The following is a 22,020-nucleotide window of genomic DNA, read 5'->3' on the forward strand; positions in this document are numbered from 1 at the left end:
CTAGATTAGTCGGGCCTGCATGCGCCCCGCCTCTGCCCATGTGCCACCCCCCTCCCCCGTGAGGCCATCCCTGCCCTGCCTCGTGTGTCCCAGGCTGCGGGGGCAGGGGGAGCTGAGTGGGGCGCTGGGAGAAGGTCGTGTTGACCCACTGGCCGCACAGTGGGCCGCACTGGCCCACAGACCCACTGGCCGCATCCACGCAGTGTGCTAGGGCTGGGACTAGAGAGACAGGGAACATCGTCTGTGGGGAGAGCACACCAGGTCAGTGCCGCCTGGGAGCGGGCAGGGACCAGGCGTTTGTGCCTACCTGTCCCTCTGGGGAGCAGATCTTGGAAACCCTGTGCCCTGGGCCATAGTGGCGTGCCCAGACGGCGGTGGAGTGCACTCCAGGGAAGGTGCAGGTGGTCCTGGGCATCAGGAGCTGGCAGCATGAGGGGCGCGTGCCTTTGTCTGCATCCTATACGCATTGCCTCTCTAGCTGCTCCCGAGGCCACGCTCACCTGAGGGAGCTGAGCTCTTTGTCTAGGTGCCACCCATCTATGCAGGTTGAGTACACACTGCCTGCAGCCCCTGAGGGTTAGCACTGTCCTTGGCAGGCAGCGGGCACCTGGCCTGCAGTGACCTCCATCTCTGCTCCGTGGAGCCAGGGAAGTTAGCATTGCCCAGGAAGGGAGCCAGCTTAGAGGCACAGCGCCCCTTGTGCCTGTGCTGACCAGGGGCTGGGGCTTGGGCAGCGAGCTCTGCATTCTTGGGAGTTGAATTCCAATGCCTGATGGCAGGGCGCTCCTGACCAAACTTCTCAACAGCAGGTCAGCCCTCAGCCTGTCCCCTGGCCTCCTTCTCTGTGTGCTGCTGGCCCCTGTGCCCACCTAAGGGGTGCCTGGGCCCAGGGCTTCCGTCTCTGCCAGCATCTCACACTGATTGGGTCTGGGCTCCCTGCACTGAGGGATGTGGACCTGTGGGCCTTCCTCACAGAGATGAAGGGGCCATGTAACCTGGTTTCAGTCCCTGGCCTCATCTTGGTGGTCCTCATGGACATGCCTGGCCTGAGGGACCCTGGGGAGCCCTCACTGCTGTGCCTTGACCTCTCCCTACCACACCGTGCCCACCTCCCTAACCCCTGCAAGTCCCACCTTTTCCTGTGGTCACTGCCTCCACATTCATCTGCTCAGACCTATGGTTCTTGCCCAGTCCCAAGCTACAGGGCCCTCTGGCTTTCTCTGTGGGTCAGGAGGGTGCCCCTGGCTGTGAGGACCCCACAGGGTGTGGGAATAGCCAGCAACCCTGTGTTTGGAGCTGGGGGTTGGGCTGCAGCCTACTGTGGCAGTGGGGATTCCATTGGAGTAGTGGTGACCTATGGCAGGTTAGGGTCAGTCCAGGATTCCATAGCTGGGCTTCCAGGGTCATGGTGGGGACATCACCCCTCCCTGCTTTGTGGCTGTTCCTGACTCCCTGTCCATAGGCAGGGCCCAGAGTCTTCCCTACCTGCTGGTCACTGGAACCCTGTGGTGCAGCCATGGGGCACACCAGGCTCACTTGCCCTAGGAGCTTTGAGATTAGGAAGGAAGTGGGGCTCCCACATTTCAGCCCCCCTGCACAGGTCTGGGCTTGGTGGGTTTGCTGAGCAGGACATGTGCCCACCCTGGGAAGCTGCTCTCCGCTCTCATTCTCAGCTGGCCCCTGGCTGTGCCTCTGCTTTGGCATTCATGTGAGCTGGTCACCTGATGAGGGCACAGCTGGGAAGGGAGAGCAGCGTGTGTGTTCCGTGCAAGGTGGGAAGGCAGCCTGTCCTGGGGCTCTTGCCCCACCTTTCTCTTGCATGCTCAAATGAACATTGGCTAACTCCCTGTCCCCTCCAGCTGAAGGGGGACTGGCAGGACTCCTAAGTGTCCCCCCATTGCACATGGCCCCTGGGTTCCCTGCTCTGAAGAGGGGCTGGGTGCCTGAGTGCAGACACAGGGCCATGGCGGTGGGGAGGTGGGTGGGCTAGGAGGGAAAGTAGAGGCTCCCAGACCCCCTCTGAGCCCTTTCTCCCTCCTCAGGCATCAGTGGGCTCTGAGAAGCTCTTTGCTCCTGCAGCCAAGAAAGGTAAGCCTTCCCCTCCCACCTCCGGAGTGGGCAGCAGCTTTCCCAGCCCTGCCCAACAGGTCCCTGGGCAGAAGCTGCAGCTGGGGTGGGGTTGGGAAGGTAGGTGTTGATTTCAGGCCCCTAAGAGAGCCCCCTCTGCCTGTCCCCCTATACTATGGGAGGTTGGGGGGGGTGCTATCCTGGGAGCTCGTGGGCACAGCAGGGCCCGCTCTGGGTGGCAGAAGCAGAAGTGATTACCATAGGGTGGGACCTGTTCCACAGGGCCCGGGCGAGACGAGAATTCGGAGGCCCCCAAAGTATCGGGCCTGGAGCGCAGCCGTGAGCTCCGCACGGAGCCCTTCCCGCCGGCAGCCAGCCCCTTGCCCACCGCTGCGCCGGCGGGACGCCCCCCGGTGAAGAGGGAAGCACCCGCCACACCCCTGCACGCCGCACCACCGCCCCACAGCCTGCCCCCGACACACGTGCCTCCGTCTCTGGGCGCCTCGGCTCCCAGCAGCCTGCACGGCCTCAGGTGGGCTTGGGGCGAGGCGGGGGTCGGGCCGCGGGGTGGGGGCGGTGCCCGGGCGGCCCTGAGCCCCCTGTCCCTGCAGCAGGAGCAGCGGTGCGGGCGGCGCCGCCCTGGGCCTGGCAAAGCACGCGGCGCTGTCGCCCCTCGGGTCGGGCCCCCACCTGTCTACCTCACACCTGGCGCTCCGGGCGCAGGCGCAGCACCAGCACCACGCCGCCATGTTCGCCCCGCCCCCGACGCTGCCCCCGCCCCCGGCACTGCCCGCCAGCGGCCTGGTGGTCCCCGGAGCACCTGCCGGTAGGTGGGCAGAGCGGGGAGACCTGGCTCCCTACGTGGGTCGCCACGTCCCGCCCCGCGGCTCTCACGCGGGTCTCCTCTCCCCTGCAGATGCCAGCCTGGTGGTCTCGCTCCGCCCGCCCTCCATGTACTGCCAGCCACACGCGGGGATTCTGATCGGTACTCAGCCCCAGGCCCTTCTCTTCCCTGCCCCCTGGGCCTCGGGAGTCCCAGCTAACTGCGCCCCTCGCTCTCTGCCTTCTAGACCACGAGCTGCTCAGGCAAGAGCTGAACACGCGGTTCCTGGTGCAGAGTGCCGAGCGGCCCAGCTTTGCCCTGGGCCCAGCAGGCCTGCTGCGGGCCGAGTTCCATCAGCACCAGCACACGCACCAGCACACGCACCAGCACACGCACCAGCACACATTCGCCCCCTTCCCGGCAGGGCTGTCCCCGACACCACCTGCACCCCCGCAGGTACGAGGGCATGGGAGCTGGCAGGGAGAGGGCAGGCCCCCTAGGGAGGCCTGTCTGTGGGCTGAGTCCAGTCAGTGCCTGGAGACCTGGGTCCCATTGGAGGTTTCTTGCCAATGCTGTGAGGCCCCCAGGCCACACAGAGGCTTCCCTAGTTGGGAGCTGTCAGAATGGGCAGCTTTGCCCTGGCTCTTAGGCTGGGTCCCAGGACAAGGCTCAGCAGACTGTCTTCCCCAGTGCCAGGGGCCCAGGACCAGGGGCAGTCTGGTCACTGCCGAGGCTGGCCAGAGTGGCTACATGGGGACCGGGAGGGAGGTGGTGAAGGAGGCCTCACCCTGACCCTTTCTTCCTTCCAGTTTGACAAGCATGTGCCCAAGCTGGATGGCTCCTACTTGCGACATTCCACTGTGAGTGGGTGCTCCTGCTGCTGAGGGCCGCGCAGGGGCAGCTGGTCTAGGGTGCCAGCCCACTCACTTCCTTCCCTTGCAGCTCTTCCCACCCTTCCTGCCTGCTGTCCCCGGGCTGCCTGCCCTGCTCCCACAGCCCAGCCCCTTTGGGTCTCTGCAGGGGGCTTTCCAACCCAAGGTACGGCTTAACTGCAGGGTTGGGGGCATGGCCTGGGTAGAGAGCAGCTGCCCCAGGCGGGACCCTGATGGCCCTGGTGCGTTTCTCCTCCCCTCCCCGCACAGACTTCAAACCCAGCTGAAGTGACAGGCAGGGCCAGCACCGTCCATGCCCTCCTACAGAAGGTCCCTGGGGTAGGTGTCTACGGGGATCAGGGGGCCTGCCCCCACCTGGCCTGCCAGGCAGGCGGGCAGAGATTCAGCTGCTTCTCTCTGACCACAGGTGCCTGACTCATTCCGGACAGCAGTCAGGGTGAGCACCTGTGCGTGTCCTGGGGGAGGCACCTGTGGCACCCCAGGGTGGGCCTGGGGCGGGGAGCAAACCCGGCATACCCTGGGCGGCCTGAGGGCTGCCTTGAGACCACTGGAATGTCGGCAGGGGGTGCCGGGCCCCCACTGAGCGCGCCCGACCTGTCGCAGAAGCCAGGGAAGTGGTGTGCGGTCCATGTGCAGCTGGCCTGGCAGATCTACCACCACCAGCAGAAGAACAAGGTGAGGCCAAGCCCTGGTGTGTTTCTGGGGCACACAGCCATGTGGGTTCCTGTCAGGAGGGGGTTTGGGGCTCAGCTCCGTGTGGGCCTAGGTCAGACCCTGTGATGGGTGGCATGAGCACAGGACCTGCCCAACCTCCCACCTGGTCCTGTGCCAGAGCACCCCTGTGTGATTGATGGAAGCTCCCAGAGCCCCCCATGGGGTGGACCCTGCAGGTCCCATGGTGTCCGCAGCCTTGTGGCTCCGAGTGCCAGCCTGACCAGTGCTGGGCACTGCCCCACATGTGTTTGTAGCCAGTAACATTGGTTTTCAAGTCAATAACAGGAACCTACTTTTCCATCTGACTTTTATAAACCCCAAATAGATGCGAGTGTAGCCCCAGATGTAGGTGTCTGTGGGTCCAAGGGACATGTGAGGCTGGCAAGAACTGGCACTAGGAAGGAGTGAGGTGGCAGCTGTGGGGGCTCCCATTCCTGCTGCCTGGGGCCCAGCCCCTCCCCACCCTGGCCATACTTGTCCTCCCAGCAGGTACAGCTGGACCCACACAAGCTGGACGTGGGCTCGAAGCTGGAGCTGCTGAGCAGAGCCCCTGGTGCAAGTGTGTGTGTGGGGCTACACTACACCCAGGACCTGGCCCGGCCCCTGCTCTCCAGCACAGGTGAGGCCTGGGACAGGGGTGGGGGTCTGGCCAGGTCTTCATCCCACAGCCCCCATGCATCAGGGGCATCCCTTCCCTCCCCTCCCCATCCAGCTTTCATTTAGCAGCTGCGCTGTTGTACTGAGCTGTCTCCAAGGCACAGCTGTTGGCCCCAGCAGTGACTGTGAGGCTCTGGAGATCTGACCAGCCATGCCAGCCTCACACACACACAGGCCCGTGTCCCTGTGTGTGGCCTGGGGCCCCACTCCTGTCCAGTTTTGCTGTCTGTGAGCACAGGCCTGTCCATCCACTTCTGGACCTCCTTGTCCCCAAGGTGGTGGCACTGCCATCCCTGGATTCACTGCACCTTGGCATCCGGGACCCTGCTGGTCTCACAAGGCTCCTTAGACACATAAATCTGCCTGTTGCCCACCCCAAATTTTGGGGTGTGTCCTGAAATCAGAAAGAAAGTATCCGTTGGCTTGAGAGGAACTGGGATCTTCCGTCCATGTCAGTTGAGCTGCTGTTTCCTGCAGGTGTTATGTGCACCTGCGTGTGGAGCTCCAGGCCCCTGGGCACCTGGAACATAGCGAGTGATGGGTCAGGTACTCAGACCCCTGTTGCCCCCATGGGAGACCTGGACAGGACATTTTGGGAGTGAGCCAGTGCGTGGGAGATCTCTGTTTATCTTTCGTCCTGCCTTTCAGATAGTGAGTGGTGGTCCCTGAGGGGTCGTTACAGGCTGTCTTGGAGAGCTTGGCTGGTTTCACACCCAGACTCTGCTGTGCTTTGAGCGTGAAGGTGTTTGCCGGCCCTAGCCTGCGGTAACAGGAGTGGCTGCTGTGTGTCACTCGGACGATCTGCACCTGCAGACATTCGGCCCATGTTCTGTCTAGATGCTCCCTGCTAGGGCCTCAGCTGTCATTTCCCTGCCCTGAGCCACCTGTGTCTAGTTTTGCTCCTGAGTCCAGACAAGGATGGGGTGCCAGGGAGAGGGATGTTGTGTGCGTTTGGGGAGTGGTTTTTTTTTTCATATTATTTTTTATTGATTACATTGCACTATGTGACACTGTCTCATAGGCTCTGGGATTCCCCCAACCCCTTCCCATACCCTCTCCCCATGGTGGATTCCTCTACCTTGTTGCAATATTACAGTTCAAATTCCATCAAGATTCTTTCATTGCAAGCATGGAGTCCAGCATCTTATTGTCCAAATAAATTCAACGGTTTCTTGGGGAGACCATCTCCGGTCTGAAAGCAGAGCTTTTTTTTTTTAAGATTTATTTATTTATTTTATTGGAAGGTCAGATTTACAAAGAGGAAAGACAGAGAGAAAGCTCTTCCATTCGCTGGTTCGCTACCCAAGTGACCACAACAGTCAGAGCTAAGCCAGTCCGAAGCCAGGAGCCTCTTCCTGGTCTTCCATGTGGGTCCCAAGGCTTTGGGCTGTCCTTGACTGATTTCCCAGGCAACAAGCAGGGAGCTGGATGGGAATCAGGACTGCCGGAATACCAACTGGCACCCATATGGGATCTCAGCGCATGCAAGGCGAGGACTTTAGCCACTAGGCTACCGCACTCAGCCCTGTTTTTGGAGCTTTTTCTTTCTTTCTTTCTTTTTTTTTTTTTGAAAGGCAGAGCAAGCATCCAATTCCTGCCTCACTCCCCAGTACCCATAGGAGCAAGAGCTCCATCTGGGGTCCCCACACAGAATGTGAGGTCCCCTGGACATGGCTTTCCCAAGGTGCACATCAGTGGGAGAGCTGGAGTCCTGGGCAGCTGGGATTCAAGTCTGCCCCCCTTCAGAGGATGCAGGGCCCCCCTCATGTTCTAACCTTAGTGGCAACAACCCTACCATGAGCTTTCTGAGTGGGGGACTGGTACTGTTTCAGGTAGCTCAGCCTTTTCTGGCCTGGGTGGGTTTGGGAGAACCCTTTTGTCCCCTCCTCCTCAGCATTTTCTGGGAGTCTTTGTCCTCTGTCCTCGGTGTTGCCGGAGCTGTGTTCGTGGGCTTGGAGGAGAAGCCATTTTCTCGGCTTTCCCCTGCTGCTGTCGCTCCTCTGTCAGGAGTGGGCAGCTTTGTCCTGGTCACCTGTGGGGGTGACCAGCAGGCCTCATGCCCCTCAAGCAGGCATGACCCTCCCAGCCTAGAGCCGTGTGTGGACTGTTCTCTACATCCAGTGCTGGGTTAGGGAAGGGGCCTGTGGGCAGGATGAGGGCCTGGTCCCTGTATCCAGCAGCTGGGTTGTGGTCACCACCCACAGGGAAAGTCCCAGAAACAGGGGCTACAGGTACTGCTTGATTCAGGCATCCCCTCTCCTCTGTCCTCTCCTCAGCATCTCAGATGGGTTTGGGGGAGGGCAGGGGAGGGTCCGTGTTCTGCCCCTTCTGACTGGATACAGAGGCAGCAGGTAGAGGAATCGGGGACACCTATACTTGGGCCCCCATCAGCTGGCTACCCCTATCCAGGTGTCGCCCACCCTGCCACCACCCCCTTCGGAGCCACCACCCGTCACAGCAGCTTTCTGCCCCCTGCTCACCTGACAGCAGGTGGGTGTACCCAAGGCCCCTTCGGCACTTGTGGGGGGGGGGTGATAGGGGGTGGTTCGGGAAAGAGCACCTGCCAACTCCTGGACCAGGGGCCGTACCCCCGGACTGGAGGCTCAGGCAGCAGGCACCCAAGCACAGACCCCTGAGCCCTGGTTGTCCCACAGACCCCTTCAGCAGATCCAGCACCTTCGGGGGCCTAGGCAACCTGGGCAGCCACGCCTTTGGGGGCCTGGGCAGCCATGCACTGAGTAAGTGATCCCACCACTCTCCTCCCCACCTGGGCCTGGGCCCTGCCCACTAAGGGTTGCATTCTCTCCTCCCTGCTGGACTCTTACCTCCTCCCCTGCTGAACCTCCTCACCCAGACTGGACCCTCGGGGTGTGGCTGTCCGTTTGAGGGGGTGTCCTGGTACCATATATGGGACAACCTAGTGGGGGGAGTCAGCCCAGCACCCCACCTCCCGGCTTCTGCTCCCCACCAGCTCCAGGCAACAGCATCCTGGCCCCCAAGGAGGGCTCCTCACTACATGGCCTGCCCAGCCCCCATGAGGCTTGGAACCGGCTGCAGCAGGCACCAGCCTCATTCCCCACACCACCCCCGTGGCCCAAGCCTGGGGAGGCTCTGACCAGCCAGCCGGACAGAATCAGGGAGGAGCGGTGAGTGGGACCCCAAGGTTCTGGTCCTGGGAGGAAGAAGAGGTGGAGAGGGAAGGGGAGCGGCCCCCACGGGCCATGAGCCTCACCTGCCCTAGGTCAGTTCCAGAGGCAGCTGCAGCACTGATTGTGCTGAGACCTCCTGGTGCCCAGGGCAGGCCAAGAGGTCAGACCTTGACCAGGGGGCGCTGGGCACCCCCTGGGCACAATGGTCCAGAGGCAGGGTGGGACCCTGAGCCACAGGGTGTCCTGACTGTGAGCATCCACCTTAGGAGGGTTCCCAGTGCTTTCACAGGGTGATGCTGGGGGGTTTTGGGGTACCTGTGTGGGGGGTGCCCGGAAAGGGGACCTCAAGGGGCCGGTGTCTTCCTGTTCCAGGGATCTCCTGGAGAAGACGCGCCTGCTGAGCCGCGCCTCCCCTGCGGCCCCCAGCAGCCTCCCGGTCGCCAGCCTCCTGCTGCATTCCGGGGCCCTCATGGAGCAGGAGGCTGAGCACCGGGTCAAAGAGAGCCGCTCCCCGGCCAAGGAGGACTGTGCCCAACTGGCGGCGCACACACCCTCGCCCACAGCCTGCACAAGGGGCACCACCCTGGGCAACGTGAGGGTCAAAGAGGAGCACGGGGAGGATGAGCCGGTGTCCGAATCTGCGGGCAGCTGCCTGCACCCCGCCAAGGAGCGCCCACACGCACTGTCCACGCCCCTGCAGCTGGGCCTGGGCCGCGAGCGCCTGAGTACACCAAGCTTCACCTGGGAGCTACTGGGCCCCACCTCCCGCAGCCTGGAGCTGCCCCGGGCTCCCGGCCCCTCCGTACACTCGGAGCCTGCAGAGCGCCGCTTCCACGACCGCGAGCCGCTCGACTACGACCCTGTTCGCTGCGAGGAGCCAGAACACGCACGGTCCTCGCACCTGCTGCCCGCGGCTTCCGGGGTGGACACCGTTGTGCGGGGCGGCCTGCACTACCCACGGCTCAGGCCCGCGGCCGGCGCGCTGCACAACGGGCTTCTGGCGCGGACCCCTCCGGCCGCCGCCTCGCTGGGCGCGCCGCCCCCGCTAGTGGCCGCACCCACGCCCCCCGCGCGCAGCCGGCCTGCGCCCCTCGGCGTGGGGTCCGCGGAGGCGCGCGACTACTCCCCAGCCCGAGGCGCGCAGGAGGTGGAGGCGCGGTAGTGGCGGCCCCCGGCCCGGAGGCGGCGCGGGCCCTGCCGCAGACTGAAGGCCGATAGAGCCCAAGCACAGCTCCAGCCGGTCCGTCCAGCCTGCCGAGTCGGGGTTTGGCACAGCGTTCCCGGGGTGGGTGTCGTTTTCCGAAGTTCAAATTAGGCTCTTGTGGGGGACTGAGGAGAGAAAAAAACCAACCTACAATTTGTACGTTTTTTCCCCACAGGTGAAAAGCATTTTTAATGGATTTGTATTTTTCTTAATTTTGTGCTCTTTAAGCATTTAGAAGACCAACAACAAAAAGAACTTTTGCTTGGTAATTTTCAGTTGGGATTTGCAGTTTACTGGGCTCAGCTCTCCCAGAGCCTGGGGACGCTTTGTCTTATTTGTGGAGGAAAAACGGTCATTCTATCCAATGCACTGTGAGGCTCCCGCTCAGGCTCGCCCCCCTCTTGGTACTTGGACCCCAAGTTACAGATATATATTAAAATGATGATTAATAATAATGCACAAGACTTTGTCTTTGGCCTTATTCTGTTACTCAGAACTGGAAAGGTATTGTTTCTAAATAAGGGCAGAGACAAATGCAGCCTGTGGCACTCCGTGGATAACAGTAAGTTCTTTACCAAGTAGCTTCCTGAGAACTCCTGGTTGGTATCAGCCTGTCCCTCCAACCCCCACCCCCCCAGGCCATCCTCAGCTGTGCAAACCCTGTGCCTGGGAAAAGGCTCCGGAGCACCTTCCTGCCCTTGGAGGTGGCGGGTCCACTCGCACCCACCTGCAGCTCCCAGTGAGCTCCACTTACCCCCCAGGCCAGCTGTCCTGTGTTCCCAGTTGGGAGAGCAGACCAGGAAGTGCCAGAAGTGCAGGAGTCTAAAGGCTGATTACAAAACAACAACAACAAAAAACCTTTTGTCTACCAGATGAGCACCTTGGTGGTCGCTGTCAGCACCTGGCCCTGGCCCTGCTTTGTCCGGACTCAGAGCAAGAAGCACATTCTGCTTTCCTGTTAACCAATGAAGATAAATACAGCCTTGGCTTGGGATAAAGTTGTAGTTCAGTGTTCTGTGTGTTGAGACTAGTGAATGTCATGCATGCCTGGCTGACCCCGCCCCACCCTGGGGCACCTCAGTGGTCAGTGGTGGGTGGACCTGGGCACACTGGGAGCCTGGCCTCCCCACCCCCAAGTCCCTTGGGAGTTTTCCCTGCTGGAATCTCCCTCACGGTGGGCTCCTGCACATCCTCCAGGTGCCCTGTGGATCCTCATTGCCCTTGGGACACCAGGGGGTGTCTGCTCACTGTGTGGGACTGGTGCCACCCTCTCTGCCCTAGCTCCATCGAGACCCAGGAAACAAGGCTCTGGGAGAAGATAGAGAAAGGGTGGGGTTTCCCACCTGTGCAGCAGGCATCAAGCCTCTTGGGTGTGCTTTTGCCAAGCGCTTGCCTGCCACTGCCTGCTGTGGAAATGAGGTGCTGACGTGGCCCCAGTCACTCAGCCTTCCTAGTTGAACGAGCAGTCAGCCAGGACTGCTCCATTCCTAAATAGAGACCCAGGGAGTTCTAGGGACAGCGGGGTGGCAGGAGGCTTCCCAGAAGGTCACTGAACTAGGCTATCAACCCCACGAGGTTTCTTCACAGTGGCTTACTGCTTGGGTCAGTGCTGCTCAGGCCTGTGCCAAGCTGCAACCAGGACCTTTTCTCTGCTGGATCCATCCTTAAGTGCCATTGTCATCCCTCTTATTGTCCAGCAGGGCTGCAGCCGCTCCCCTCACCATGATTTGCAGGGATAGGGTGCATTGGAACCATTGTCAGGGTTCCTGTTGTGCCCTTTGGCCTGGGGTACACCAGTGCCTGCAACATGACTGGCCAGAGGCTAGGACAAAAGAAGCCCAAAGAGGCAGGTGGGGTGGGCCGCAAGTGGTGGTGTGCAGGAGAGACTGCTTGGGAGCTCAGGAATGTTGCGCAACATTTTTTGAGCTAAAAGCCTAAGGACACAAGTATACAGCCACAAGCAGGGGTCAAGTTCTGACCAGGCCACTTGGGGGTGCTGCATTGGTCCCTACTAGTGGGGTTGGCAAAAGCTCCACATTGCTCCAGAGTGCAGCCTCAATGATGCAAAAGGTGAACATCAGGGACAAAACCCAAGCGAACTCTGTCCATGGAAAGGCCTGTGAGGGCAAATGAGAAAGGCACTCTCCAGCGCAGCCTCCTAGGATCTCTGAGGAAACACATCCTGGGGTAACCCCCTGAGGGACACACTCCCATGGTCACATTCAGAAGACACTCCTGGAGTTACTCTTTGAGGGGACACACACTCCTGGAGTTACTCTGAGGAGACACACACTCCCGAGGTTGCCCCCTGAGGAGACACACACTCCCTGGTTGCCCCCTGAGGAGACACACACTTCTGGAGTTACTCTGAGGAGACACACACTTCTGGAGTTACTCTGAGGAGACACACACTCCCGAGGTCGCCCCCTGAGGAGACACACACTCCCGGGTCGCCCTCTGAGGAGACACACACTCCCTGGTTGCCCTCTGAGGAGACACACACTCCTGGAGTTACTCTGAGGAGACACACACTCCCTGGTTGCCCCCTGAGGAGACACACACTCCCGGGGTTGCCCCCTGAGGAGACACACACTCCTGGAGTTACTCTGAGGAGACACACACTCCCGGGTCGCCCTCTGAGGAGACACACACTCCCTGGTTGCCCTCTGAGGAGACACACACTCCCGGGTCGCCCTCTGAGGAGACACACACTCCCTGATTGCCCTCTGAGGAGACACACACTCCCGAGTCGCCCCCTGAGGAGACACACACTCCCGGGGTTGCCCCCTGAGGAGACACACACTCCCTGGTTGCCCTCTGAGGAGACACACACTCCTGGAGTTACTCTGAGGAGACACACACTCCCGGGTCGCCCTCTGAGGAGACACACACTCCCTGATTGCCCTCTGAGGAGACACACACTCCCTGATTGCCCCCTGAGGAGACACACACTCCCGGGGTTGCCCCCTGAGGAGACACACACTCCCGAGTCGCCCCCTGAGGAGACACACACTCCCGGGGTTGCCCCCTGAGGAGACACACACTCCCTGGTTGCCCTCTGAGGAGACACACACTCCCTGGTTGCCCTCTGAGGAGACACACACTCCAGGGTCACCCCCTGAGGAGACACACACTCCTGGAGTTACTCTGAGGAGACACACTCCCAGGGTCGCCCCCAGAGGAGACACACACTCCCCAGGTCACCCCCTGAGGAGACACACACTCCTGGAGTTACTCTGAGGAGACACACACTCCCGGGTCGCCCTCTGAGGAGAATCACACTCCTGGAGTTACTCTGAGGAGACACACAAACCTTGGTTGCCCTCTGAGGAGACACACACTCCCAGGGTCGCCCCCTGAGGAGACACACACTTCTGGAGTTACTCTGAGGAGACACACACTCCAGGGTCACCCCCTGAGGAGACACACACTCCTGGAGTTACTCTGAGGAGACACACACTCCCGTGGTGGTTGCTTCTGAGGAGACACACACTCCTGGAGTTACTCTGAGGAGACACACACTCCCGTGGTGGTTGCTTCTGAGGAGACACACACTCCAGGGTCGCCCTCTGAGGAGACACACACACCCAGGGTCGCCCCCTGAGGAGACACACACTCCCTGGTTGCCCTCTGAGGAGACACACACTCCAGGGTCACCCCCTGAGGAGACACACACTCCTGGAGTTACTCTGAGGAGACACAATCCCATGGTCACATTCAGGAGACACTCCAGGGTCACCCTCTGAGGAAACACACTCCCGGGGTCACCATTTGACGGAGCCACTGCCTGGGTCACCCTCTGAGTAACACACTCCCTCAGTCACCCTCTTAGGAGACACAATCCAGGGGTCGCCCTCTGAGGAGATACATTCCTGGGGTCGCTCTTGGTGGATACTTGAGAGGTCACTAACCTAGCTACACATTTCTGGGGTCACTCTGAGGGATATCACCCAGCACACCCCCTGTCCAAGACAAGAGTGTGGGGTAAGGAGAAATGGCAAGAACATCTGCACCCCACTTCCTCACCAGCCCCAGCTTGCAGACACACTAGTTGCTCAGCTCTCCCGATCTGACGGAGTGTTCTCTGTTAACCTGGCTACCTCACTGACCCCAGTTTGAATTTTGGGCACTCTCTCAGCTTTGCCTTGCCCCATTCTACCTCGTTCCCTGGCCCTCCACTGCTCTCAGCCTCATGTCCTAACTCCTCTAACCCGTGGACGAGAGCCTGTGTCCCAACACCCCACAACCTGAACCCAGGCTCTTGAGCTGTCAGGTATCACCGCCCAGCAGCGGCACTACCTACGAGGCACACTCTTAGGGTCTGGGAAAAGCTGGAACCGCAACCGGACCCCTCACTGCCAAAAGCAGCTGCGCTTAAACCCTTCTCTCTGCTGCCCCTTTCCCCATTGGTCTTAGCTTTTCTCCTCAGTTCTCCAGCCCTCTCTCCACCACCCTTCTTCAGGCTCCTCCCGCTGCTCTAGCTCCAGCCCTGGTTCCTTTCCCCTCTCTTTGCTTTTAGCAGCTGCTTTTATACCACTCTCCACCAATCACTTCTCCCCGTGGATCCACTTGGCGTTACCTGATAGGCCAGTAGCAATGACGTAATCACAGCAAGGGCAACAGCCTATCCCTGTGACTTTCTGTTTACCTGCTGATGAGACAAACTCCACCTCCTGGCCCTGGCCCAGCCGCCATCTTGGGACGGCCCCTCCCAAACCCGCAGCGGCTTCAGCACCCCGCTCCCCACAGTCAGGGCTGTCAGCCATGATAGGGAGTGCTCTTCAGTGTGGTCCCTGGGCGAGGGAATGCTGGCAGGGCTTCCGCACCCTCCTGGACCTGGACCTGGACCTGAGCCTGCCCACAGGGCCACCCAGCTCCAGTAGCAGACACCATCAACCACAGCTGCCCAGGGAAATGGAGCGGCCGTGACACAGAGTCTTCATGCAGTCAGTGGTATTTATTTAGGACATGGTCATGGCTGTTCTCCAGCCACCTGCCTGGGATCAGTTTTCTGTCCAGGTGCGATGGTCTCTTGTGAACAACACTGAGGTCCAGGGTGGTTGCTTGCTGCATTTCACATCACTAGAAAAAGTGCCAGAGTTGGGGACTGTCCAGGGAGAGACTGCCCCACCCCAAGGTTCTCTGATCACCTCTGGGCTCCCCGGGGTTGAAAGGGTTGGATCTGGTGAGGCAGCTCAGCAGACGGGCAACTGAGAACAGCACTAGACATGCAGGCCACAGGCATTACGCACACAGTGACCAAGGGACACTCAGATAGTGACCAAGGAGACACATACAGTGTGTGTTTCAGTGGAGTCTGGCCCTATCATGTGAACCTGAGACCCTGCAGCTCTTCATGCCCTCCTTGACTTGCTTTCCCTCCTGCTGATCTATGCCCCAGGGCTGACTCTCATCTGGAAACACTTTCCCCCCAAGGCCAGCTAGCTGGATTCAGCCAGTATTTGGGTCCGAAGGCAGGTGTGAGAGAACTGGGGTGGCCCTGTGTCTGCCTTTCCCTACAAGCCACATGCACACAAACACATGAACAGTGTACAATATACATGTATGCCTGGTGTACAATGTATCAACACGGGTGTACAAGGTGCACAGGTGCACAAACAGGCCTGGACACAGCCCTCTTCTGGAGCTTAATGGGCTCCAGGACCATGTCCCTCACCCTGTTGCCAGCTCCCCATCCCTTGTTGTCACCCCACCTCGCAGCCACCCTCCTCAGGGGAGATCCATCCCCTTGTCCCTGCCTCCTTGTCTTCTGTCCCCAGGAGGCTCAGGTCCCCATCACTTTCTCCTGACTTGGGGCACTGCCAGTGCTGCCGCTTTAGGTTTTGGGACTTTGGGCAGATCACTGGCTTCTGTGAGACTTGGCTCCTGCCCTTAGTCTGCTGAAGCCCATGGTTGGGTGAGGAGACTCAGGGCCCTACCTCTCCAGGGGAACTTACTATGGGTAGGCACTGGGCCAGGATCCCGCTCCGAGGTCTGCAGTAGCTGGAGCTGGCTGTGTTCAGCTGGATGCAGCACTGGCTCCAGCATTCATCATGGTGGCTGCACTCGTAGTCATTGGGCTGTGAGCAGGGCCGAGAACCTATGTCAGAGTTAGGGACCCGGATCGGGGCAGGGGAACCAGCTTGAGGCCACCTGCCCTCCTGCTGCCCGGCCTCACCCGCTCAAGCTGACCTTGCGCCAGGACACGCATTGCAGGAAGATGGTCTTGACAGTGCAGAACTTGTGTGGGCTGGAGCTATTCCTCACGCAGCAGTTGCTCTTGCACTCATTGTGGTGTGTACAGTGGTACCCTTTGGGCTGTGCACAGAAGGGAGATCTGTCCCCTCTGTTTCCTCTATGTCCTTCAGAACACTCCCTCAAGTGGCCCCCAGGACACCCCTTTTCTTAGGAGATCTATCCCCTGTATCCCCTGCCCTGGAACACCCCCTTCCTGGACAGACCTGTTTCCTGTGTCCCCTACCCTCTCCCAGAAGCAGGCGGAAATGGGGGTGACACCAGTTCTCACTGACACAGGACCCACCTTTCGCCATGGCAGGCACTGCAGGGAGATGCTCTGGGGGGAGCAGAACTTCTGGGGGTTCAGGCTGTTGGTGGTGCAGCATTCACTCTGGCACTCTTTCCTGTTCTCACAGGGCTCTCCAATGCCCTGCAACATGAGGGTCCTTGGGGGACTCCTGCACTCTCCCTCAACCCCTTTTCCCTGCACTTGCCTCCTCCAGTTGCTAGAAGGATCAGTAATCAAGAGGGGGAAACCAGTGCCCAGAGGGTAAACAAAGTCAAGGGGGATGCAGAGGGCATGCATAAGAGGGCTGCAAGCATATGCCCCATGTTCCTTAGGAGGTAGAGACAGGGCCCAGCAAAACAGTTCAATGACTAAATCCTCGCCTTGAATGTGCCAGGATCCCATATGGGCACTGATTCATGTCCTGGAGGCACCGCTTCCCATCCAGCTCCCTGCTTGAGGCCTGGGAAAGTAGTTGAAGCTGGGCCAAAGCCTTGGGGCTCTGCACCCACATGGGAGACCTGGAAGAAGCTCCTGGCTTCAGATTGGCTCATCTCTGGTCATTGTGGCCATTTGGGGAACAAATCAGCAGATGGAAGCTCTTTCTCTCTGTCTCTCCTTCTCTCTAGAAATCTACATTTCCAATGAAAATAAAATAAATTAAAATAAATAAATAAATAAATAAAAGGCAGAGACGGAGTGAGAGTTCCAATTCAAATGTCTGCAACAACTGGGGCTGGGCCAGGCCTAAACCAGGAGGCCAGGCATCAACTGCTGCCACCAGACAGCACATCCGTGGGAAGCTGGACTTGAGAGTGGAGCTGGGACTGAAACCCAGGCCCTCTGCCCTGGGATGGCATGTCTGCCTCAGCCACTGCCATCATCTCACAGAGACATCCCATAGAACAAGGCCATCAACTGGGGGCCCCACACTTTGATCTTATAGAATCAGCAGTGACAACAATGTGAACATGGGTCCTGTTTTCCTTGGGCTCCAAGTCAACCACAGACAGCGGCCATGCCTGGGAGGCATGCATGAGGGCAGCCACCATGGAGGAGTCATTAGGAGAGCCAGAGGACAGATTGCTGGACCTGGGAGCTGCTGCCCAGCAGGTGGCAGTCACGGCAGTCTATCTCGGACTTCTGCTGTGCTTTTGTTTTCTGAATCCTATCTTCATGGCGGAAGCTTGAAGGGACATGGTGCGTGGTGGGGGTGGGAGGGTGAGAGCACTGGCTCCCCCAGTCTGGCTCTGATTGGTGCTGGGGAGCATTACGGGGGTCTGGGACAGCACATGTCACTTCATGTTGAAGTCACTCACCCAAGTTACTCCTTGCTGTGCTCCCTGTGTCCTTCTGGCGGAGACCATGAGCTCTACAGGGACCCTTAATCCCCACACTGCTTGGTGAGAGGGAGGGCCGTGTGGGCAGGTCTGTGGGGGGTATGGGATTGGGGGCTGTGTGGGCAGGTCAAGGGGGGGACTGGAGAAGGGGAGAGCTGTGTTGGCAGGTTTAGGGGGGCCTGAGGAGGGGGTGGGCTGGTGTGGGCTGGTCTCAGGAGCCCAGGGAGGGGGAGGGCTGTGTGGGCAGGCCCCGTGGGCAGGTCGGGGGGGGCAGGGAGGAGGAGACCCGTGTGGGCAGATCTAGGGGGCCCAGGGAGGGGGGAGCCCTGTGGGCAGGTCTGGGGGGTCAGGGAGGGGGAGGGCTGTGTGGGCAGGTCTGGGGGTCCCAGGGAAAGGGAGGAAGGTGTGGGGGAAGCCTGGGCTCACCTTGTGAGACATTATCACTTTGTTCCATCCTGGGGGGAGCAGCAGCAGCAGCGGCAGCAGAGTCCACAGAGTACCGGTCATGATGCACTGCAGGCCTGCGGGTGATTCCCAGTGACTGGCCACACCCCTGAACAGAAGGTGCAGGCCCTGCCTTCCACCACTGCCTTTCCCTTGCAAAACAGATTTTAAAAACTATTTGGGGCCCGGCGCGGTGGCGCAAGTGGTTAAGGTCCTCACCTAGCACGCCCGGGATCCCATATGGGCGCCGGTTCTAATCCCGGCAGCCCCACTTCCCTTCCAGCTCCCTGCCTGTGGCCTGGGAAAGCAGTCGAGGACGGCCCAAAGCTTTGGGACCCTGCACCCGCGTGGGAGACCCGGAAGAGGCTCCTGGCTTCGGACCGGCATAGTATCGGCCCGTCGCGCTCACTTGGGGAGTGAATCATCGGACGGAAGATCTTCCTCTCTGTCTCTCCTCTCTGTATATCCGCCTTTCCAATGAAAAAATAATAAAAATAAATCTTTAAAAAAAAAAAAAACTATTTGATGGGGCCCGGCATGATAGTGTAGTGGTTAAAGTCCTTTCCTTGAATGCGCCAGGATTCCATATGGGTGCTGCTTCTAATCCCAGCAGCCCTGCTTCCCATTCACCTCCCTCCTTGAGGCCTGGGAAAGTAGTCCAGGACAGCCCAAAGTCTTGGGAGCCTGCACTCACATGTGGGAGACCCGGAAGAGCTCCCTTTCTCTTTGTAAATCAACCTTTCCAATAAAAATAAATAAATCTTTACAAAAAGAATTGATTTTTGAGATTTGATTTTAAATGCTTTATTAATTTACTTGAAAAGCAGAGTTAGAGATCTACCTGCTGTTCACTCCCTGGTCGTGTGGGGGTAGGACCTGCTGAAGCCAGGAGTCAGGAACTTCCTCCAAGTCTCCCTGTGCACAGGGGGACAGGCACCTGGGCCGTCCTCTGGTGCCTCCTGCATGCATATCCACTGGGAGCAGGTCCCCCCAGGAGAGGGCATGATGAGCAGCACCACACACAACCATTCAAGTCCCTCTTCCAGAATGAGATGACCTCGTCAGACCCACTGTGGTGCTATGTGCACACTACACATAGAAACAGCGCTCTTTAGTGCAGTCTGTTGGGACACCGTAGAGTCCTCCACCTAGGAGTATGTGGGTCTCTAGCTGTGGCCGCTTTGGTGTCTCCTCACCCCCATAGCCATGAGTACCCAGGCAGTGCCTGAGCCTGGAACAGTCTGTCTCCCACTCAGGTGGCCAAAGCTTCCAGACAACCAATTGCTAGCCTGGAGACACCAACTAGCCCAGGCTACTGGCACCGCACCAACAAGAAGAGCCTGTTTCCTACCTGGTGGGGTCCCACCACACCATTCCTCCTGCTCCACCTTGAACTGAGAGACAATTTTTCTAGCCTCAAGTCTTTTCCTGTTATGGATCAAGACCCAGTGTCCAAGATTGGCATGATGTACTTGGGGGATCCCAGACACATGGCTCAGCAGATCATGGCCACAGGCAGCAGCTCTGGTTCCCAACAGGTCACTGGACACCCCAGCGCCCACCAGCCTTCATTGTGTTCTCCCCATTAACCCAGGTCATGTGACCTCCCGCCTGTTGTGTTGTCCACTCATTGTAGGGCACTGGGCATCGAGTGCAGTCTGTAGGGCAGTCCTTTCTCCCAAGGAAAAAGAGGGGATGAATACCATAGGCAATGTGTGTGCTGAAAAGACGAAACCCTGTGGTAGCCACTGTGCCACACACAACACACACGACATGCACAGCACGTGTATGACAATGGGGCTCATGGGTACAGCAGTGAGGTAGGCAGGAGTTGCAGGCTAGCGACTGTGTGCCCTGTCTCCTGCATTCTCCTACTTTGCCCAGGCTCTTCATGTGTGTGTGCTTCAAGTCGTTGTGGTCCCTGGGACCCCCAGGAGCCCTGGGAAACTGCAGGCTCCAGTCTCAGCTGGGAGGGGAGTCCACCCAGGGCCCAGCACTCTTGGGTTTGGAGGCCAGCCTCACATCTCTCACCCCTGACTCCCTGTGTTTCTCAGGACGGCTTCCGGGTTGGGCTGAGCCCCACACGTTGCCTTGGGCCCTTGGGAGGTTTTTCCCATCCTCTGCTCACATCGTACCCTGTACTCTTACTGATATCTCTTACCTCAGATCCCGCTGAGCTACTCTGTGGGCCTAAGTACACACCTCATCCCGATCATGCTGTTAGTGCGCCTCCTGACCAGTGGTTTGCCTCTCTGTAGCCCCTGGAGAACAGGTGCCTGCCACTGCCCTGCAGCAGTACCGGGAGCCTAGAGGGCAATTCCAGTGTTTTGGCCCTGAGGCCCTGTGGGAGACCTGAGAAAACTCCAGGCTCCTGGCCTCAGACTCAGCCGGCTCTCGCCAAGGGGGCGTGAAGTAATGCTGAAAGATCTGTGTGACTATCTGTAACTGCCTTTCCAATTGATCATCTAAATTTTATGTTGGCATTGCAGGAGGCAGCTTCCTCTCTGCAACACATACTGGCTCTTAAACAGGTTTTTTTTTTTTTTTTTGAGATCTATTTATTTTTATTGCAAAGTCAGATATCCAGAGAGGAGAGGAGAAAGAGAGAAACATCTTTCATCCATTGACTCACTCTTCAAGTGACTTCAATGGCTGGAGCTGAGCTGATCTGAAGCCAGGAGCTTCTTCTGGGTCTCCCACATGGGTGCAGTGTCCCAAGGCTTTGGGCCATCCTTTACTGCTTATCCAGGCCACAAGCAGGGAGCTGGATGGGAAGTGGGGCTGCCGGGATTAGAACTGGCACCCTTATTGGATTCTGGCAGATGCAAGGCGAGGACTTTAGTCATTAGGCCACCGCACTGGGCCCAATAAACAACAGTTTTAAAGAAAACACTCACATTTAAAAATGGGCAGAGAACTTGAATAGATTTTTCCTCCAAAGGAGTATGAAAAGATGACCCAGTATCTTTAATCATGAAGGAAACCACATTGGAATCACGAGGTAACATTTCACATCTACTATGGTGGGGTGGCCAGGACTCAAATGAGTGGGAAATGGCAAGCAAATACTTGTTGCTGCTGGTGAGTGTGTAAAATGGCTTGGTTAACAACGGAAACAAAGTTACATCCTAGGCCGGAATCCCATTCCCAAGTGTAGAGGTCAAATACTTGAGAACAGATATTCTGTTAAAGGGAAAACGGGACAAAACAGATTTAACAAATTAAACAGAGCCAGGAGGAGTGATGAGCTGCGAAACACCCAGAACTGGGGCAGCTACAGCAGGAGCAGCTGGGTGGTCTGTCTGTCTGGCAGCCTGGGCAGGCTGCACACTCCTAAGCATGTTTTCTGCTTGTCCCTGGGCTAGAAACTGGAGTTAGACAGATGCCAGTGTAGATACCCAGACACAAGTGCTCCTGACCATTCTAGTACATCCACACAATTGGACAGCGTGGCCCCACCAGGAGCGAAGCGCCTCATGCTGGGTCTGTGGGAGCCACAGCTGCCATGCTGAGTGCAAACACCAGGCACAAACCCTGTCTGTTGTGCAGTTTCCTTCACAGGAGCTTCCAATGAACCCTGGGACAGGCAGCCTGTCAGCAGCTTGGTGGCTCCCTCATGGGGAGGCGGCCTGCCCTCTTAAAGGAAGTGGTACTCAGTGGAGGTGCCGAGTTAATCTCATGGGAAGCATAAAGTGTAAAATATCCTCCCACAGAATACTAGGATGTTTGAAATTTACTTGCCTCAAGATAATACGAATGAAGTGGGGATATCAAAGAGGGGTGGGCATTGTGCTGCAGTGACAGCCGGCATCCCACAGCACAGCGTGGTTCCAATCCTTTTTGCTCCAGTTCCTATCCAGCTCCCTGTCAACACCCCTGGGAAGGCAGCAGGGGTGGCTCAAATGTGTGGGTCCTTGCATCCAAGTGGCAAACCCACACAGAGTTCCTGGCTCCTGGCAAGTCAAAGGGAAGATACCCCTTGTCCCTCCCTCCCTCTTTCACACTGCCTTTAAAATAAGTGAACATTTGAAAAACGTACAAAACATGTTGGCTTTGCAAAGGACAGTGGACAGGAGGTGAAGGAATGCCGGGGTTGGAGCCACTGTAGCCCCTGGGGAGACCTGGGGGTGGGGAAAGCAGGGGTTGGAGCCAGTACAAGGTGTAGGAGAGGAGACCAGGGACCATAGGTGAAGGTCAGGTCCCCGG

At 58.6% G+C, this 22,020-nt stretch overlaps 2 protein-coding genes across 3 annotated transcripts; one reads left to right on the forward strand and one right to left on the reverse strand.

The window, feature by feature from the left end:
• The first annotated feature begins 2,698 nt into the window (after window positions 1–2,698).
• Window positions 2,699–9,969, forward strand: LOC121160951 (fibrosin-1-like protein). 2 transcript variants are annotated; one of them, XM_040987171.1, is made up of 13 exons: window positions 2,699–2,893; window positions 2,984–3,052; window positions 3,138–3,346; window positions 3,700–3,750; window positions 3,833–3,928; window positions 4,033–4,101; window positions 4,190–4,219; window positions 4,387–4,458; window positions 4,984–5,116; window positions 7,564–7,644; window positions 7,809–7,892; window positions 8,126–8,300; window positions 8,676–9,969. In XM_040987171.1, the coding sequence occupies exons 1-13, from the start codon at window positions 2,815–2,817 to the stop codon at window positions 9,463–9,465; spliced, it is 1,938 nt and encodes a 645-aa protein (XP_040843105.1). In that variant the 5' UTR covers window positions 2,699–2,814; the 3' UTR covers window positions 9,466–9,969. The 2 variants fall into 2 exon arrangements, with proteins under 2 accessions (XP_040843105.1, XP_040843104.1); XM_040987170.1 differs by having other exon boundaries at window positions 2,728–2,893; window positions 4,390–4,458.
• A 5,465-nt stretch (window positions 9,970–15,434) lies between these two features.
• Window positions 15,435–17,877, reverse strand: LRCOL1 (leucine rich colipase like 1). Its single transcript, XM_040986869.1, has 4 exons — window positions 17,797–17,877; window positions 16,049–16,174; window positions 15,700–15,825; window positions 15,435–15,587 (listed from the first exon to the last, which is right to left on the reverse strand). Exons 1-4 carry the CDS (start codon window positions 17,875–17,877, stop codon window positions 15,435–15,437), a joined length of 486 nt encoding a protein of 161 aa, XP_040842803.1.
• Between the last annotated feature and the right edge of the window lie 4,143 nt (window positions 17,878–22,020).

This window comes from Ochotona curzoniae, unplaced genomic scaffold, assembly GCF_017591425.1.
Source record: "Ochotona curzoniae isolate NIBS_2020 unplaced genomic scaffold, NIBS_Ocur_1.0 contig_46, whole genome shotgun sequence".
Classification (NCBI taxonomy): domain Eukaryota; kingdom Metazoa; phylum Chordata; class Mammalia; order Lagomorpha; family Ochotonidae; genus Ochotona; species Ochotona curzoniae.

Excerpts from the sequence above, each read along its gene's own strand:
- LOC121160951 (XM_040987171.1), top strand. The coding sequence starts at position 2,815 with ATGTTCGCCCCGCCCCCGACGCTGCCCCCGCCCCCGGCACTGCCCGCC. Across the intron at positions 2,894-2,983 it reads GGTCCCCGGAGCACCTGCCG|ATGCCAGCCTGGTGGTCTCG; the intron begins GTAGGTGGGCAG and ends TCTCCCCTGCAG. Across the intron at positions 3,347-3,699 it reads CACCACCTGCACCCCCGCAG|TTTGACAAGCATGTGCCCAA; the intron begins GTACGAGGGCAT and ends TCTTCCTTCCAG.
- LRCOL1 (XM_040986869.1), bottom strand. The coding sequence starts at position 17,877 with ATGACCGGTACTCTGTGGACTCTGCTGCCGCTGCTGCTGCTGCTCCCC. Across the intron at positions 16,175-17,796 it reads AAGTGATAATGTCTCACAAG|GGCATTGGAGAGCCCTGTGA; the intron begins GTGAGCCCAGGC and ends CTCATGTTGCAG. Across the intron at positions 15,588-15,699 it reads AATGCGTGTCCTGGCGCAAG|CCCAATGACTACGAGTGCAG; the intron begins GTCAGCTTGAGC and ends CCCTGCTCACAG.